General features: G+C 45.9%; 1 protein-coding gene across 2 annotated transcripts in view; it reads right to left on the bottom strand.

Annotated features, from left to right (window-relative positions):
* Positions 1–400: 400 nt before the first annotated feature.
* Positions 401–20,411, bottom strand: part of CTNND2 (catenin delta 2) — a 1,103,557-nt gene continuing 1,083,546 nt past the window's right edge. For both annotated transcript variants that reach the window (XM_040262515.1, XM_040262516.1), the window contains 4 exons: positions 18,723–18,849; positions 14,465–14,596; positions 8,065–8,138; positions 401–2,233 (listed from right to left, as the gene is read on the bottom strand). In XM_040262515.1, the coding sequence (XP_040118449.1) occupies positions 1,973–2,233; positions 8,065–8,138; positions 14,465–14,596; positions 18,723–18,849 (594 nt within the window). In that variant the 3' untranslated portion in view covers positions 401–1,972. The remainder of the gene's footprint in view (positions 2,234–8,064; positions 8,139–14,464; positions 14,597–18,722; positions 18,850–20,411) is intronic.

Below are 20,411 nucleotides of genomic sequence, written 5' to 3' on the forward strand. Positions count from 1 at the left end.
GCAACCCACTCCAGCACTCTTGCCTGGAAAATCCCTTGGACAGAGGAGCCTGGTAGGCTACAGTCCATGGGATCACAAAGAGCTGGACACGACTGAGCGACTAAACTTTCACAGGGGCTGGAGCCTTCCTGGGAGGGGACTCAGAAAGGTGTCTCTTCGTATAGTAAATAGTACAAGAAGGTCCAACTTGTGAGTAACTGTGGGACAACTGATATGAAAATGTCTGTCTACTGCTCTGTCCTGGAAATGAGTTTTGCATTTGCACAACTATGCATGAACAAGAAATCTTTTGGTTGCTATTAAATTTGGAGAAAGAACTGTGAGTTTTAGACTCTGAGCTGAATTAAACTATGTAGAAGCGAAGGGGAGAAAGTTTTAAAGGAAGATGGCAGCCAATTTCTTTTGTTATTTAATGTTTTATTTTTTCAAGAACAGTTAACATTTACTAGGCACCTATTGGCCTCAGTCACTTGCATCTAAAGAGCAAAGCTAAGTTACCCCCAGCCCGTGTCCTTTTGAATGGTTAGCCTTAACTTCTTAGCTCTGTTAACCACTATTCTACCATTAGCTTCAAGTTTGCTTTTAATCATCTAAATCCGTAATTGTCTACTGCTCCCTGCCACACGAACAAAAAAGTTTCAGGGGTGAATAAGGCGAGCAGTTTACATTTTCTGTGGATATTTCAAGTAATTGGCCCCAAAGTGAAATTATTGAGTTTATCATGTTCTGAGGGCATTAAACATGAAAGGAAATGGGCACGTAGAAAGGCTTGGTATCCAAGAACATGTGAATATGTGAAAATCCTATAACTTTACTTCCACTGGCCTAATATCCTGAGTCACTAGATGGTCAGAGAGATAGAGTACAAAAGAAACAAACTGATGTACATTTATACTAAAAAGCAAAAAAAAGTTTGTACAAGATGAATAGCAAATGAAATTGCTTCTATCAAAATAAAATCTCACACGGGTCATTTTTGTACATACGTGGACACACACCCACACACGCACAGACACACAAGCAAGAATGCATATTTTTGTCAGATAGGTCCTTGGAAATAGACATTCTTAGCAAATATGGATGACAGATCAATTGTAATTTATTTTCTTTTAACACTGTATCATCATAAAGAAAACTGGTATAAATGAAAAAATCTATTTCAAATATCTACATCTAAAATTTTAGGCAGTGAAAAAGCACTTTGTTGACAAGGAGTGTGGAATGATGGATGTTAATTGTCAGAAACTGCTGAATGCCTTGTTTAGTTGCCACAAACAAATTCACATATCAGAACGAACAATACTGCTAAATATTCCTTTTTTTCCCCATTTTTTTCCCTGTTAAAACTTTACTGGGAGGAAGAAAAAAGAAAAACTGGAAATCCATACATCTTTCAAAAGTTTGAAATTGAAGCAATATTTAGAACCATTGATGAGGAATCGCCGAGGCATTGGTGTAATATACACAATGCTCTTGTCTTCTTTAATCTGTAATGTACATTGAATACTTTACAACAATGCATTAACAAAAGGCAAGAAACGTCTTGCTGTACAGAGGAACCCCAATGCAACTTGAAGCCTAGAATCACAACGGATGGAGAGAGTAAACAAAGCGTGACAAGCCGTCCCTCTAAAGTGTGTGAACTATGTCACCGCCTCTGTGCTTATAACCTTCGTGCCCCGTCACCCCGACCGCCTCCCGTGCTGCCTTCGGCCACATCCCGTGGAAAGCACTTCTTAAGACTCTACAGCCCGAACTAGACAGGTGTAGCCCGATGTCAGATTGAGGATCACTTTCTATTGACTTTCAAGTGAACGTTCATGGAGCTTTCTAAAATAGCTCTTAAATGTTTCCTTCCTGGGTATCCCAGCCTTCCTATGGAACAGGCTTTAACAAACTAAATTTGCAGGGGGAAAAAAAATAGCAATGTCTGTGGTCTGCATGCACATGCACGGTTCCCGGGGTGCCCGCCTCACACCCAGGAGTCGGGGGAGGCCGGGTAGTGGCTCGTTTCATAGTTCAGTTCGCTGTAGGGTCGGGCGGCCGAGTAGAAGTCGACGTAGTTGCCGGTGGACTTGAGCCCCAGGTGCATGGTGTACTCGCTGGCGGGGGGGCGGTGGTGGACCTGGTCCTCGAAGAAGGACTCGTCGTAGTTTCTCGTGGAATTCGGAAATGGCTGGTAGGTCTCGTAGTCTTTTCTGCTGGGCTCCTGTGGGGCTGGCTGTGCTGAAACCTGCCCAGGAAAGGAGAACCATCTGGGTTAGTACGTTTGCCCTCGACCTGCCCTTGACCCCCACCGCCGATGCCCTTGACCCTCCCTCAAAGTCAAGGCTCTGAGTGTCCTCCATGTGGTCAGTCACCAGGACTGCACTTCCCTGACTGACTTTCTGTTTCAGAGTTGGCTCCTGAGTCCACATGCTGTCATTCCAAATAACCTTTTTATAAAATTACTATTCTGGCAAAGTACACATAACATAAAGTCACCATGTTCATCATGTTGTATATAACTGGGTGGCATTAAGTACTTAAGTTGCCTGGGTCACTGTCAATACCAAACGTTTTCAGGACTTTTTCATCACTGCAAACAAAAACTTGTATCCATTCAGCATAAATCCCCATCTCCCCTTTTCTTAGCTCATGGCAATCACCATTCTATTGATATTTTCATCTCTGTGAATTTGACTTGTCTACATACCTCATATAGTTGGAATAATACAGTAGTTGTCCTTCTGTGTTTGGCTTCTTTCACTTAACCTCCTCAAAGTTATAGGTTAATATAATGTCCTCAAGGTTAACCAATGTTGCAGCAAGTGACAGAACTTCCTTGCTCTTTAAGACTCATTAATATTGTATGGAGAGTCTGTGTTTGTTTACATATTCATCCATAGATGACAATCATGATTTCTACTTTTTGAATAAGGCTGCTATGAACATGGAAGCACGAGGATTTGTCTGGCTCCCTGCTTGCAATTTCTGGCGGGGTAATGTAAAAGAGTTGGACACAACTTGATGACTACATAATGTCAGTAGTAAAAAGTGTACTGAGAAGTAGGATTGTTGGATCTGATGCAATTCTATGTTTAATTTTTTGAGACGCAGCCCAAACTTCCAAGACAGCTGAGTCACTTTACTAGCTGTTGTTGTTGTTCAGTGACTAAGTCAGTTGTGTCGGACTCTTTGCGACTGGACTGCAGCACACCAAGCTTCCTGGTCCATCACCAACTCCCAGAGGGTGCTCAAACTCATGTCCGTTGAGTCAGTGATGCCATCCAACCATCTCATCCTCTGTCACCTCCTTCTCCTGCCCTCAATGTTTCCCAGCATCAGGGTCTTCCCCAGTGAGTTGGTTCTCCGCATAGGGTGGCCAAAGTATCGGAGCTTCAGCTTCAGCATTGGTCCTTCCAAAGAATATTCAGGGTCGATTTCCTTTAGGGTTGACTGTTTTGATCTCTTTGCTGCCCCCAGGACTCTCTTAACCTTTTCTAAATTAAAGATGTATACACTAGATTCCACAGAACACAAATAGTTTCTGTTCATCTTCTCTGCATTTTCCTCCATCACACCTCAGTTCTTCATCCCAGATGAAGAGAAAGTGAAGATGTACAAGGTCTCAGGGTCACTTGGGCATCTTCCTGCCAGCTCGGAGGGCTGTGGCCAATACCTCTCTGGAGGATGGAGGCTTCTTGCTAATAGGGCCATCCCATCACACCTGCCCAAGTGATGTACCACAGCCTTGGAAGGAATCCATTCAAAATAGTCTACACCAGCAGTCCCCAACTTTGTGGAACCAGGGACCCATTTCATGGAAGACAATTTTTCCACAGACAGATGTGGCGGGGAGGATGGTTTCAGGATGATTCAAATGCTTTACATTGATTGTGCACTTTTTTCTATTATTATTACATCAGCTCCACCTCAGATCATCGGGCGTGAGATTCCCCAGTCTACACTCTGAAGGATCAAAATGTTTCCTAACTTGGTTCATTTAAGAATTGATGTGATGAACACACACAATGGAGTATTACTCAGCCATTAAAAAGAATACATCTGAATCAGTTCTAATGAGGTGGATGAAACTGGAGCCTATCATACACAGTGAAGTAAGCCAGAAAGAAAAACACCAATACAGTATACTAACACATATATATGGAATTTAGAAAGATGGTAATGATAACCCTGTATGTGAGACAGCAAAAGAGACACAGATGTACAGAACAGTCTTTTGGACTCTGTGGGAGAGGGAGAGGGTGGGATGATTTGGGAGAATGGCATTGAAACATGTATAATATGATATAAGAAACGAATTGCCAATCCAGGTTCGATGCAGGATACAGGATGGTTGGGGCTGGTGCACTGGGATGACCCAGAGGGATGGTACAGGGAGGGAGGAGGGAGGGGGGTTCAGGATGGGGAACACATGTATACTCATGGTGGATTCATGTTGATGTATTGTAGTTAGCCTCTGATGTATTGTAGTTAGCCTCCAAAAAAAAAAAAATTAAAAAATTGATGGGGCTTGAGAATAACATGGGATTATGAAGCCTTTGGTTGGGGGGGCAGGGGTCTTCAGAATTGGCCAATGTCTTCCAGCCCCCTCAGTGCTCCCTATTTCCACTCTTGTCCTCTACAGGTTGTTGTCTGATCAAGGGGGCCTTGAGGGGCTAAAGGGATCACAGGAGCCTTTGAGCGCAGAGAAGTCTAGAATTAGTTCTCTCCCTTCCCTTTGGCTTTAAGGACAGTAAAACAAAGAGTGTTCATAGGCTAGTAATTAGCACTTAGATGTGGGGGCCTGGCTTCCTATGCCTCTGGGGTCCTTTCCTAAGCTCCAACAGTGAGGATACCCTCAAGTCATGGGGCAAGGACCATACTCAGGGTTGCTGCATAAGGGCATCCACAAAACCCACAGGGAATGTGTGTGTGTGTGTGGGGGGAAGGTCCGGTGGGAATGATGGAAGCTGCCTGAAGAAGAACACTTTGATCACTTTGGAGTGGCCCTGGTAATTCCCTGCTAATTTAACTAAGGCTCAGCATGGAAACATCCTCTAGACATTGGTCTTCGTTAATAGATAATGATTTGTAATTAGTACGTTGTGTGTGAATGAATGCTTCTAATGACCTGCCCATAATTCTTCTCTTAAGTAAGCAAACTCCCTCTTTCATATGTAATTGATTTACACGAGTGAGTCACAGAGCTGCTCTTCAGAGAAGTGAACTTCATCACAGCTGCCATGCAGGAGGTTCACACTTGCAGTTCATGGTGGCTGAAAGAATGAGGTTCCTGTCCATCTGTGACAGTCCACAGAGCTCAGACGTGTGTCAGCCTAAGAGCCTGGGCACGCAGGGGGACTTCAGAATCTGCAATTAAACATTGCTGAGGCCAGCTGCTCCCGATCATGGGATGGGCTAAGGTGCCCTTGGCTGGTCTTTGAAAAGCTGGTGCCACGTGGAACTTCTCCACTCTGACGCAGTGCTGCTATCCAAGTGTGGAGCACACATAGGGTTAGATTAGGGAGGTTTGGAAAAATTACATGGGGAGGGAACTAAGACTTACTGTTTCTACTTCAGGGGGCACTATATTAAACATTGAACAAAATTTTCTTTATTTAATCTTGTGTATATATATATATATGTATGTACTATTGGAGATACATATTGCATGTTTATGTCTGTCTATATCTATCCATCCTTCTATTTATCCATGTGTGTGTGTGTGTGTATGTGAAGTTGCTTCACTTGTGTATGACTCTTTGTGACCCTGTGGACTGTAGCCTCCCAGGCTGCTGTGTCATGGGATTCTCCAAGCAAGAATACTGGAGTGGGTTGCCATGCCCTCCTCCAGGGGATCTTCCCAACCCAGGGACTGAACTCAAGTCTCCTGGGTCTCCTGCACTGCAAGTGGTTCTTTACCACTAGCAGCACCTGGGAAGCCCATGTGCCCACCTATCATCCACCTCTTCACCTGTCTAATCCACCTCCTTCTCTCCCTCAACCCTTCTCCCTCTCAGTCTCTCCCTCTCTTCCTCCCTCCTTCACTTTCTCCTTTCCTTTCTTCCTCCATTTCCTTTTTTCTCTTTCCCTTCCTCTCCCTTCTTCCCATCCATCCTTTCATCCAATCCCCACTTTATAGGTGAAGAAACTGAAGGTCAGAGAAGCTAAGAAACGTCTGCAGGATGCCACGGCTCGGGATGGGGTAGGGCTGGGATTTGAATGCACGCCTGGCTGACTCCACGGTCCACATCCTCTCCGAGAGAGGGGTACAGTCTTGGTTGAGCTGAGGTGGGGCCCCCTCAGGGTGCTAGCCTCACTGAGTTGACTCCAGACCCTGTCATAAGAAGGAAGGCCGGTAGAAAAAGGAGACCAAGAAGCGATCTGACTTTTCTGTGCTGGTCTTAGTGGCTGGGGAGGCACTGCCAACGTCTGGGGGGTCTTCTAGGAAAGCTCCGTACGAGGCTTGTAGCTCTTCTCCTTGTGGCTGCTTCTTTCATTTCTCCTTTTCACAATGTGTTTCAGATTTCTTTTTGTTGCTGTGTTCTTTCTGGATGGTGGACCTTTCTGGCTGGAGCGGAAGCCCATTTTAGCCTCTTATCTTGGGGAGTTACCTTCTTCAGTTCATCTGTATTGGTCAGAACAGCCCATGTCAACCCCTTCTAGAGTTGAGTTCTGCCGTTCTGAGAGCTTGTGTGAACGAACCACGTAGGATGGCTGATGGCAGCTGCGGCTGAAGGGATCAAATCTGCTCACTGGCCCGGTGGCACAGCCGTCGGTTGATGAGACGCATTGACTGTGGGGGTATGTTGGTTGTATTTGACCATTCGGGTGGTGCCAACTGTTCAAAACCAGCACATTTCCCTTCCATGTCTCCTTTTATCTGCTTACTGCGATCAAGCAAGCAGCTTCCAGGTGTGTCCTTCTGGTACAACTTTCCTGACACAGAGCAAGAGTGTGGCTGCAGAAGCCAGAAGAAGTCAGCTCTGACAATGATGGCTAGTGGCCAAGAGCTATAAAGACCGTCAGTCCTTCTGTGAAGACCACCACGGGGCAGGACAAGTGGGAAGTTATCGTTCAATAAAGGAGCAGAGGAGGTGCCCTCCTGCTTTTACAATTCCCACAGAACCACAGAGACAATGAGCCGTCAAGGAATGTTTGCTGAACAAAACACACACACACACACAAACACAGATAGATTAAGTGTCTACCAGCCAAGGCTCCTCAAATTTGAACATCCACGCAAAACACCTAGACACCTAGCTAAAATGCAACTCTGATGCGTAAGACCCTGAATGTGTGAGGGTTATGGGGCCGGAGAGGTGTCTCCTCTGTGTTCCCAACAAGCTCCCAGGTGGCGCTGATGCTGCTGGTTCTCCCACGCAGCTGAGCAGCGAGGCACGACACAACGTCTTTCACTCAGTTGCTCATATTCAACTTGACATGTCTATTTCACTGGTAACTGTCATGTACAAGGAATACTTTCTTCTGAATGAGAACTGGCTGGGCTACAGGAGTGCCTTAATCCACGCCTAGTGATTAGACAATCTGTCTAGTAACCAGCATCTTACACTTGTACATTTGGGCCTTTCTTTCAGGTTTTGCATCACAGTAGGAAAATGTGCTTTCTACTACCAGATAATGCATGGGGTTGTAGTGAAATAAAGATTGCTTTCAAATTCGAGGCTGTTCTGTTGACTGCCACCACCCATGTGGGTATGGTGTCACACACGAGTGGAGAGCAGTGGGGTACGTTATTTTCTTTTCGTTTTTTTTTTTCAGTCATATTTGATTCTTTGTGATCTCATGGACTATAGCCTGCAAGTTCTGTCCATGGAGTTTTTCAGGCAAGAATATTGCAGTGGGTTGTGGTTTCCTCCTCCAGGGGATCTTCCTGACTCAGGGATCAAACCCACTCTCTTGCATCTCCTGCACTGGCAGGCAGACTCTTTACCACTGTGCCACCTGGCAAGCCCTTTTATGCATGTTAAATAGAAGCTAACTTCTCTTTTGCAATTCCAAGCTATTTCACAGGAGACGAAGGGAGAAATGAACGCCAGTGTGCTGCCTCTCCTTTACCTGGTTATGTTTGATGTCTTCAGCGGGCGCACCATATGAATTCCTATACAAAGTTGAAATTCCAGTAGTTTGAGCTGAAAGGGAAACAAAAGTATTAGCAAAGAATGCAAGACTTCAAAGGAGGAATGATGGTTATCGAGGCCAGGATTTGCCCTGACCACGCTTGGGTGTCACATGGACCATTCCAAATGGAAGAAGTTCTTTCGCCCTGAACACCTCATTTTACATACTGATATTAAGAAAGAAGAAGTTATGCACTAATATAAAATCCCCACAGCCTGTCAGCCTCTTGCAATAACATTCAGCTTGGAGACGGGGCCAGGGCAGGTGCAGCAAACAGATGGTCATCTTGCCAGTGCTGCGGACTTTTTTTTTATTTTTCCTGGTGAACACCGGCAGATAATAAAAGCCTGTCACCTGCACTGAAGCGTGCAGGAATCTGGATCGGCCGCTTAGCTTTTAGCTGAAGAATGACAAGAATGAAATTTCTAATTTGAGCTCACAGAAGGGCCTGATCATCGCTGAGACAGTTCATTTCTCAGCGGTCTGATGGACAGGCAGGAAGTCCCGCCTGCTTTGGCCCCACACATCTGTGGCACTGGAGTCCTGTTCCACGCAGAGAAGGAAGCCCCGCATCCTGGCTTGTGACCAGCCTGTGGTCTAGACAAAAGGCAGGAAAGATCTCCTCCAGCTGCCGGCAGCTTCCAAAGACCCGGGCAAGATGCCCACCTGGCTGCTTCCTCACCTGGGGCCCTTGAGACGCCTGCCACAGGCCCTGAGGAAGGGCCCAGGGCAAGATACCGTGTTATAGCTGCTAAAATGTCCCAGTTTAAGAAAGCTCTGGAAAATATTGCCCGTCGAGTGTCAGCAGGCTATAAAACACTCTTGTGTTTGGCCCACTGTTTCGTCACTAAGTTGTGCCCAATTATTTCGTGACCCCATGGCCTCTATAGGCTGCTCTGTCCATGTAAATTTCCAGGCAATACTAGACACAGGGTCAAGGAGGAGACCTTTGAGCTGAAACCTGAATACCTGTATTCCTGTCCATGAACAAAATTTCATAGACATTTCCGCCTCCAGGGGAACCCTGTCATTTCCTCCTCCAGGGGATCTTCTCGACCCAGACATCGAACCCACCTCTCCTGCAATGGCAGGTGGCTTCTTTATCTCTGAGGCACCAGGGGAGCCCATAAAACACTTCAGATATCAAGAAAAACGTACCTTTTGCTTCTAGTATCTATGGGATCATGAAATAGGATGTCTCATCATCTCTTCTCTCACGGACACAAGTCACTCTAGACACTAAGTCAGCATAATCTATCACTCCGCCCATGATTATTACTAAAAGCACATAATAGATGTGCAATAAAATTCTTCTTGGGAAATTCTGCTTAGAATGTGGGAGCTGACAGCCCATTTCCCACTTTAGAGCCACTCCGAGAGACTCTGGTTGAATGCCCATCACTCCTGTCCTTGCATCACTATGGAAACCACCATCCCTTGCCTGGACCACTGCTACAGCATCCTCCTCAACAGCCCGGCTTCCACTCTGCCTAATCTGCTCCTCCATCCACTCTGGTCCCAGCAGCTAAGCCATTGTCTTGTTAGACAGATTGGACCATGTCACTGCAATGCCCTGCTCTCTGTGATTATGGTAAAAGCTGAGCTCCCATTACCGTCTCTGAAGCGCTGTGTGATCTGGACCCCACCTGACTTCCTGTAGCATTTCCCATTCTTCTTCCTTGGTTCAAGGGGCTACCCTGGCCCTCCTTCCTGGCCTGACCATCCAAGTTTATTTTGTATTCGAGATGTTAGTCTTCTTGAGCCTTCTCCTGGAACTCACATCCCCCAGTCTCTGGACTACCTCTCTTTATTGGTATTCAGGTTTCAGCTCAAAGGACTCCTCCTTGACCTTGTTAGTTAAAGGAACCCCGCTCGCTTGACACCCTCTGTCTTACGACCCCCTTTATTTTCTCCATTACACCCAACACTGTTTGCTATTACCTTGTTAACAAGCTTGTCCCATTGTTTACCTTGTATATTACTTCCCTTTACCTAGGAGACAAGAAGTTCCTTGAGGACAGAGCTCCGTCTGTCCTGCCACATTTGTAGGTTTCCCCAGCCTCTGGGACAGTGCCTGGGCTCAGGGCATGCTCACAGAGTGAGTGCTTTATTTGCTGAGTGAATGAATGAATGAATGAGTACACCTTAGAAAAATCTGCCTTTGGAGCTATCATCTGCTGATGGAAAATGTCACTTCAAGGACAAGGTGAAATTTTTTTTCCTGTTACTCAGAATAAAATGCATTTTGTGGGGCGGGGGGTGGGGGCGGGCAGAATGTGCATTTTTATAGCCTTGGTCTCCCTCCCTGTTATGGTTTCTGAGCTAAAGATGTTTCTACTGGAAGTTCCTCTCTCCTGCTTTTTGGCCCACTTCACCTGTTTAAAGGAGACTGTGTAGTTGAGATTGAACTTGTGGCCTTTTGGACACGTGAAGCACATGTCCCTCCCAGGTGCTCTGCCCTTCATGCATCTGAGCAAAGAGTAGACTGGTAGGAAAATGCCTTTCTTTTTCTGTAGAGGCTCCAGCTTTGTTCAGTTGGTAAAGAAGCTGCCTGCAATGCAGAAGACCTGGGTTCGATTCCTGGGTTGGGAAGATGCCCTGGAGAAGGAAATGGCAATCCACTCCAGTATTCTTGCCAGGAGAATCCCCATGGACAGAGGAGCCTGACAGGCTACAGTCCATGGGGTCACAAGAGTGACTTAGCGACTAAACCACCACCACCACCAACTTCCAACTGAATCAACACACTGAAGATTAGAATGGCTTTAAAGGCATGACAGAGACAGAGACATTGACAAAACGGGATCGACCACCGGATGCTCAGGTGTTTGGGGAGCTCAGGTGGGAGGGCAAAATCCGCAGGTGAATTCTGAAGTCAGGCTGTGCAGCTGCTGGGATCACACAGCCCTCCTCCGATGCGTGCTTCTGAACATGTAATGCTCCCAGGGAATCATGACCGTGAAAAATAGCTATAACAGTTCTGCATGCCTGAGTGAACAGCTGACTCTGGCTTTCCAAGGGGCCTTCAGTGGCAGATAAACAGGAGAGAAATGAGACGCCCCCTAAGCCAGAAAATGAATACAGAGGTTGTGGCGGGGGAGCCTGGAATAAAAACCCAGATGGATCTGCATTTCTGAGAGCTCAGGAGAGGGGATGATAAGGCAAGAAACTGCTTTTCACTTTAAAGCTTTTACATGCTGCATTTTGAGGGTGAAGCTTCCCGTGATTTTCCCACAGCAAGTGGGGGAATGGTCTAGGAAGTTTTCTGATGCCTGAGAAATAAGGAAGATGGCAGCTTTTCAGACATTTCAAGGCACTGAACTTTGAATGCCCCTTAGATTTACTGGGGAAGAAGAAAAAGTACTGTGTTGGATATGCAAGTTCTAAGAAATCTGATTTGCAAGTAAACACTGAGATGATGGGTATTTCCTAAAGGGAGCCGAGTAGAGGTTGGCAATTCATCATTTGCATTCCTACATGGAATGCTGATGCCTGCCCAGCTTGGCTGGGGACTTGTTCATACCAACATGTGAAAGTGAAAGTCACTCAGCTGTGTGGACCCCAGGGACTGTAGCCTCTCAGGCTCCTCTGTCTATGGAATTCTCCAGGAAAGGATACTGGAGTGGGTAGCCTTTCCCTTCTCCAGGGGATCTTCACAACTCAGGGATCAAACCCAGGTCCTCCCACATTGCAGGAGGATTCTTTACCATCTGAGCCACAAGGGAAGCCCAAGAATACTGGAGTGGGTAGCCTATTCTTTCTCCAGGGGATTTTCCCAACCCAGGAATTGAACCGGGGTCTCCTGCATTGGAGGTGGATTCTTTACCAGCTGAGCTGCCAGGGAAGCCCATAAAAGAGGGCAAACACACCCTCCAATCTCACCACCACCACCATGATCGCCAGTACCCTTACTCCCAATACCCCCACCTCCTCCATCTCCAGCACCACGCCCGTCATCATCCCCACTGTCACCATCAACGCCACAGTGATAACAACTAACTTTTGTGCAGGACTTGTTGGCTTAAAGGGAACCTTCTTGTATAAATATATTATTCAATGATGATCTCATGTACTTCTTGGCCTGCTGCAAGACTGATAGTAGAGTGTTGAAGTGCATTTTTAAGTATAGAGAAAAGTGTTTAAGCCTCTAAATAAGTTTGAAAAATGACATCTATCTCAACACTGGAGTTTTCAAGGTTCCTGCCATTTTCTGGGAAAATTAAACATCTAGAAATATGTTAGATTTTATTTCTTATTCTCTGATGTCTGCAGGAAATGATCATGTACCACTGGAACTATTTCAACGAAAACACACCCACACTGAAAAACCTTTTGAATGATTCTACTGGGTGAGAGAGTTAAAGAGAAAAGGTCAACTTAAATAACAACAAAGCAGTTGATTTCACAATTATTCTCATAATTATAGTCTCAATTTTTCATCCCTGCCTGATGGTGATGTGGCTACCTGGGGCAATAATAATCAAAAAAGAAGGCTCAGGTGAATTTTACTCCACTGCTCTGGAGTAATCAGTACAGTCTCAGCTGCTCAGCATTCGGATTCATAAGCTCCTTTGTTTATGCTCATCTACCACAGCGGGCAACACTTATGGGGATAAATGAACCAGGGAATGAGAGTCAAAAGGTACGGCCTACACTGGGCTTCCCTTGTGGCCCAGTGGGTAAGACTCCATCCTTCCACCGCAGGGGGCAGAGGTTCGATCTCTAGGGGGAAAGGTAAGACCTCACATGCCATGGCCAAAATAAAGGTATGTCCTCTGCAGTGTGTTCAGCTCCCCCATTCAGGAGATGTTTCGGCGTGAGGGTGAGTGTTCCCTGGAGGTGTACATGGAGGCAGGGCACTGAGCTGAGGATGGGGACCATGAGCGCCTGTTTCTGATGTTTTTCGTTTGGCAGCCGGGTAGAGTTGCTATGGAAAAACACTGCCTCGGGGCAAACACAGTTCCCATTAGAAAAATTCATCTTAGACGCCCTGGATCCAGAAGACAAGTTAATAAATCATCCAATTTGTCTGTTCTGCTTCCCTGCAGCTCTACACCTAAATAATATCAAGGAATCGCAGCTCAAACTCTTAGGAGTCTTCGGATAAGGGGGCTTGCTTACTGTCTGTTTAGGACTGCACCCTGGTTACCCCAGTTTTATGAACGCCCTAATCTGGCCTGTTCTGTTGAACTCATTATGGTCTATGTTGAAGAGGGGCCCATCTCCACATCCGCTTGGCAAACGGTGTGGGATCCTGGGTTAGAAGAGATCCCGATGGTTCTGGCAGCTCTGCTTTCGAGGCATATCCCCACCCCCTACCCCTGCCACACACACACACACACACACACACACAGACACACACACACACACATGCACACACATCAATATGGCAAGTCCTGCTCCCAGAGGAGGGGCAAACCCGTGGTGGGAGGTAGGTGTGTGGGGAGGCTGGCGGAGACAATGAGCGTGGACATGGAGCCCAGGCCAAGGACTCTGTACAGAAGGGAGGGAGGCTGAGGTCAAGGCTGGGCACTAGGCAGGCTGGCCCGGGTGGGCTGGGTGGATGGTACCGATTTTGGCCTCTGCAGAGTCCCAGATGATGAGCCAATGGGTGTGACTGGGGGAGTGAAGGATGAAGGGCATGACAGATCAGAAGGGAAACAGGTCAGCGGATCTCACGAGCCTTCTTGGGAGTTCGCCATGTTACGAGGTTGGTTTCATGTCAAGAGGGGAAAATGTCTCAACAGCAGTTCTGGGGTTTCCCTGAGTTCCTCTTCTGTTGCTTCTCTCCCATTCCTTCCCCTCCCATCTCCCCTCCCCTCCTTGCCCTACCCCCCGCCTCTTCCCCACTCCTAATGGGCAAAGCTTGACCACCATCTCGGGTTATGCCAACTGGGAAGAAATCTATGGTGACCTCCTTCTCTAATTTGAGAGGATATCATGAGCTGGACAATGGAGAAGGAAATGGCAACCCCCTCCAGTATTCCTGCCTGGGAAATCCCATGGACAGAGGAGCCTGGTGGGTTATACAGACCATGGGGGTCACAAAAGAGTCAGACACGACTTAGTGACTAGACAACAAACAACAGCGTGATTTGGGAAAGTGAGAAGGAAAGGGATAGGGAAGAAAGACCGAGGATTCTCCCAGCTCCTCCAGCAACAAGATGCTCCGTGTTTATACCCCCAGGTTCATCTCACCGCCAGTCCCTGGCAATCTTGGCTGTCGAGCTCTCACGTCCTGCCGAGCTGCTGAGCTGAAGTCTGATGTCCCCACCCTCTGCCCTGCCCCGAGTCCCATCACCAGCTCCTCGGAGCAAACTCGCACAGTTGGGCTCACCTGTCATGGTGTCTTTCCTGGAAGTGTGTTCTCCTTTAGTTCCGTGGTAAGTGGCGTTGCTGCCGGTGGACTCATAGTCTGTTTTCCTTTCTTTGAGGCTGATCATTTCCCGAGGTGAAGCTGGGGCACTTGCTACATAAAGAAATCGAAAGGGTCACTTTCTGCGTGTCATCCCACAGCACGCACAGCTTCTCACACAAACACGTGAAGTCGTAAGGGCACCAGGCTCAGCACAGGTCAGTATGTGTACACGGACCTGTCGATTGATTTTTATTTTTGTTCTTTTGACTCTTCTCTTTCCCCCTCACCTTATTCTATATCACGCAGTGCTTTCTAGTTAAGGGGGCATGCAACTTGGAGGCAGGGAACTAAATACTATATCCTGGGAGCATCTTCCCAAGAGAGACACCCTCGTGGGGCTGTGACCTGCTCAAGGCGTATGGGACAGTTTTAAGGATGAGATCTGTCTTGATTTCTTTTTCTTTCTTTTCTTTCCCTTTCTCTCCTTTCCTTCCTTCTTCCTTCCTTTTAAAAAATTAGATGTGTTTCAGAAGAGTGATGACTGGTATTGAAGAATCTCTGATTAAATCAGATGAGATTTGCTTAAATTCTGAGTCATGCAGAAATGGCTGTAAAGGAAGGCAGAGGTTATTTGTGGGGCCAGTGTAGTCCCACCTCCAAGATCCTCTCCATCAACCTGCAGAGGTGGCTAGGGGCATGGTATGAGGAGGGCGCCTGTCTTCTGATGAGTGTCCTTGCTCCATTTCAAATGCCCTCAACAATCTTGCACACACACTTTGCACCCTTGATATTATCTGCCTGTCAGACCTGGAAACTGAGCTCTGTCAACCCTTTGGGTCTTCATTTCTAACATGATAGGTTGTAATTAGACCTCCCTGGGTTTAACAAACTGGTCCCAGAACAGAGGAAAAGATTTACTTGGACTAAAGGAAACAAACAAAAAGAAGTTTTGTTTTTTAAAAAGACTAGATGGAGTGGGAGCAACTAAGCAACATGGAGAAGTGGAAGTTAAGTGAGTATGCTGGTGCTAAGGCAGCCATTGTGTGTGCATCTTACAAGGTGACCTCAGATTGGTCTCCATGCTCCTCAGTGAGGCCACTCGCATCCCAAGCTTAGTCAACTGCATCTCACTAGAGTGTAGGCATGGAGTCAGCCCCATCTTCCATACCTGAGGGCAGCGCTTCATAAACTTGTTTAACCTTGAGACTCACCTGAGAACCTGGGGACCCTAAAACCAGATCCCTGAAATTTTGAATTTGAATTTTCAGTATATGGGCCTAGGAATCCATATTTAGTAAGTACACTTGGTGATTATTAAGGCTAGGGAATCTCTGGGGAGCTCTGACTTTTAGGATAAATCTCTTTCTCTCATTGGTGTCCAAGACCCTCCCCAGTCAAGTCTCAGTTTAGCCTCCTGTGCTGGTTCTACATCCTTTGCAGGGTACCCCAGGTCCAGCCCACTGGGCCTGCTTGTTCCCTGAGTCACTTGATTGCTTTCATTGAACTCAGTATCTTCTATGGACAAAGCCCCGTGCCAGACATCAGGGACAGAAACATGAGTCATGGCCCACTTCCTAAACTTGAGGAGCTCTTCGTCAGGTCAGGAAATAAAGCCAGAATAAATAAGAGGGAGAGACTCAGTGGATGTCTCAGCCTGGCGATGGGAAGTTATTTAACAAAAGGGGCCTTTACCCATCCTTTCCTGAAAGGCCTTCTACCCACCTCTCCGACCTACCAAATAAAATTGAGGCTCACTGCTCAGCTCTTGAAACCCTTAGAGGTTTCTAATCCTGGCTACCCGTCAGAATTAATTGCCTGAAATACTCAAAAATACATGGAAGCTACACCTGGCTCCTCTCCCCCAGTGACTTGGACCAGAATCTCTGGGTGTAAATCCAGTGGGAAGCCAGGGAAGAAACTTGCAACTATTCCACATATCTCAACCGGGCTCTGGGTCCAGTTTCTGCACATCCTCAGCACCCAGGCTACTGTGTCTTCCTTACCCCTTCCACCTCTGCCCTCTCTCCTCTCTTCTCTCTCCATCTTCCTCTTCTGGGAGAGTCCTTTCCTGCCCTTGCTCCTCTGTTCCCAGGTCTACTGCATAAAGATTGGCCTTTTACGAGTCACTGCCAACAATCATGAAGGGACAATATTTTGGAGCCTCTTGAACAAAGCTTTAAAATGAGAATCTAATGTCGCACAGATGGTGGGCTTTGTGAATCTATGTCAACTGTGTAATTATCTCCTGAGACCTCACATCCAGGATGATGCTCCTGGAAAAATCAAATCACGCCCACAAGTGTTTATTGGGTGCCTTCGATATGCTGTGCCAGGGGACTACCAGGCGGGACTCTAGCTGCATCTCTGGGATGCTGGCATCCTGAAAGGCAGTGCTTTTCTTTCTGGGCACCTTCCAGTTTATTATATGATTCTATCTTCCTAACATGGACTGGTTCTTCATAATTAGAGCTCTTAGAAAGACACCATCCTTGAGCTTCCCAGACTCACTGCTCTTTATCTTTTTGTTGTTGTTCAGTTGCTCAGTCGTGTCTGACTCTTTGTGACCCCACGGACTGCAGCATGCTAGGCCTCCCTGTCCATCACTATCTCCCTGAGTTTGCTCAAACTCATGTCCATCGAGTCAGTGATGCCATCCCACCATCTCATCCTGTCATCCCCTTCTCCTCCTGCCCTCAATCTTTCCCAGCATCAGGGTCTTTTCTGATGAGTTAGCTCTTTGCATCAGGTGGCCAAAGGACTGGAGCTTCAGCTTCAGCATCAGTCCTTCCAGTGAATATTCAGGGTTGATTTCCTGAATTAGGATTGACTGGTTTGATCTCATCTTTTTAAGAATTATGAAAATATGATGTGTAAAAGGCCACCTCCATGCTTCTGAGGCAAGTGGCACTTTCTCGAATTACACGAGGTTTCCTAATTCTTGTTCAGTGTGAAGCTAAATGTTACAAGCAATAACACAGCACTAAAAATAAAAGCTTTCAAGGGGCTGGGAGAAGGTAATTTATTTCAATCAAATAGTCCCCATTCATTTCTGATTTCCCCCACTGCTCTGATAGTAAAACATGATGTAGAGTTTCATGACAAATGTGCTCAAGGGCAGAGAGGACACCCTGCTGAGGGCACTCTGTACTGTGTCCTTTGAGATGTGGTTCCAGAAAATATAGTTCTTTGGCAGGAGGAGGGCAGTGAAGGGCAAGGGAAAACTTTTCTTAAATAAAGGCTTATATACCTGCATGTGTGAGTATAATTATTCATTGCATGCTAGAATAAACCAACTAAAATCTATGCCACTTATATACTAAGCAATATGTTCGTATTTTTCCTTCACTGAGTTCTATAATCTTTGGCATTACATAAAGTGACTGAAAAAGGGTTTAAAAATAAGGTGTCTTTACAAGTAGATAAGAAAAGCTAGTTCCCAAGTTAAGCAATAAAAATGAGACAAAGGCAGGGGCAATATAGAAGTAGGGGGTTAGAAGGTATAAATTATTTTGTATAAAATGAGCTAGAAGGATATATTGCACAATGCAGGGAATATAGCTAATATTGTACAATAATATAAATGGAGCATAATGTTTAAAAATTGTGAATCACTATATTGTACACCTGTAACTTATAGTGTTGCATACCAATTATATTTCAATAAAAATTTTTGTAAAAGAATGAAACAAAATTAGAAAAAATTAAATTGAATGTTTTAAAAGTCACAGTTGGTTATAATGTGAGTATGCAAATAACTTATCTTCTGGTTTACAGGTAATAATAAAAAGCAAATAAGGTATAGAACAGTAATGAAAGCTGCAACGATAGCTTGTCATTCTCAAGGAGGGAAGAGCACACCCTCGTTCTCCTACTTTGTATCCCAAATACAATCAATAAAATGCAAATTAAACTATCTGAAGTTGGAAAAATGTCTATGGAAAAGCCTAACTTGCAAACACTTGGTGGTTCTATTTATTCTTATTTCTCCCTGAATGCAGGTCCAGGATGTGTATTTTACGCCTATGACACCTCTTAGAGATTTGTAGAGCTCTATCAGAAAGATGTCTGTGCTGAGTCTGTGGATATAGAACACAGTGTCACCCCTGCTATAGAAAGAAAACAGGTGCATTGGACATTTCCAGCAAATGTCCCAGTCGGGATGGCCCTCCGGTCTGTGGGGTCAGCTAAGGGGCTTGGATCCAAGGGAAGCAGATAGCTGACCCTGGGACCCTCTTACCTGAGCGGTTGTTGGGGGACACGCGCACGGGGGAGATGGAGGGCGTGCGGGACGAGGAGTAGGGTCTTTGCCGATCCCTCTCGATGGTTGAAGATGAGGCTACGAAGTGATACTGTGACCATCCATCCTGCAACAGACAACGCAGCACACGCCCATCACGTGGGGAAGGCACGGCGATTCCTCACCTCCTGACACTGGGCGTTCAGAGCATTCGAATTTGTGAAACATTTCTCCAGTCTGTCAGGGCAGATCTCAGATCTCTGCTTCTCCATCACCCAGGTTAACAGAGAGGAGTGTTCACTGAGACCCACCTCCTGCTCCCTCCAGACAGCCTGATGCTGGGAGGGCCAACCCTGAGTGCCTGGCTTTCCTTTCCAGGTGTGGAATAAGTGATCCCTTTGCAACTCTGCTTTGGCCTGAAGATTGTATTTAAATGAAAATAGGATGCTCAGAGGCGCTTCCCAGGTGGTGTGAGTGGTAAGAACCCACCTGCCAATGCAGGAGACATAAGAGACACGGGTTTGATCCCTGATTTGGGAAGATCCCCTGGAGGAGGGCATGGCAACCCACTCCAGCATTCTTCCTGGAGAACCCCATGGACCGGGGAGCTTGGCGGGCTACGGTCCATAGGGTTGCAAAGAGTTGGACACAACTGAAGCGATTTAGCACGCGTGCCTATAGAGATGCTCAGAATGACCCTGAAACCATGTTTCACCTACCTCGCTCCAGCTCTGTCTGGCCCTCTTTTCAGCTTTAAAGTTTTCCAAAGTCTTTACTTTTCTGTTCTTGGGACCAGTCCGTTAGTGACCAGACTGCCAAGGACCATTGTCCCTTCTGGTTTATCTCCCTTACAGTGTTTTGAGCCTCTTTTCTGCCACAAATGCCCACATTCCCAGCAGCTCAAGGCCTTCAGCATGACTGGGGCTCAGCAGTCACACCTAGGTTGCCGTGTTCTCTGCATTGCCCCAGGAATTATTAGAACATATTAAAAATGTGCTTAGTCACTCAGTCGTTTCTGACTCTTTCGACCCCATGGACTGCCAGGCTCCTCTATCCATAGAATTTTCCAGGCAAGAAAACTGGAGTGGGTTGCCATTTCCTTCTCCTATCAATTAATTCTCCATTCACCTTCAAACATTTGGTTACTATAGGAAAAGCATATATATCATTTTTCATTATGAAAACTAAATAAGTACATCATGGATCATTTTGTATTTAGAAAGCACAAAGAAGAAAATAAAAATAACCAACAGTTCCACTCTCTCCTCTTCCCCTGAGAACTCCTGTTAATATGTTACAGTATTTCTTTTTTCTTTCATTTTTTTTCTTTTAAAATTCAAGTTCAGTTTTATCAAAGCAAGATGTTAAACAGTACTGGCATTAACCAGGAAAAACAGATACCTGCCCAACTCTTAACTCCTGCTTCACAGACACAACCATTTTCAACTCTTTTGGCTTTTTTTTTTTCTGACTTTTCTCAGGGACTCAATTCTCTATAAGGAATCATTGCAAACATAGTCAGATGAAAGTTAACCAAGAATAGAATTTATACTCATTTCAATATTTGTGTCTTTCTTTACGTAATTCTCATTATTACTCTATTTGACAGGTAGGATAAAGCCAAAATTAGAAGCATGCTATTTTAAAAGCTCTTTACTCCAGGACAAGATTTTCTCAACAGTCTCATGG

Source organism: Oryx dammah, unplaced genomic scaffold, assembly GCF_014754425.2.
Source record: "Oryx dammah isolate SB20612 unplaced genomic scaffold, SCBI_Odam_1.1 HiC_scaffold_20, whole genome shotgun sequence".
Taxonomy (NCBI): Eukaryota; Metazoa; Chordata; class Mammalia; order Artiodactyla; family Bovidae; genus Oryx; species Oryx dammah.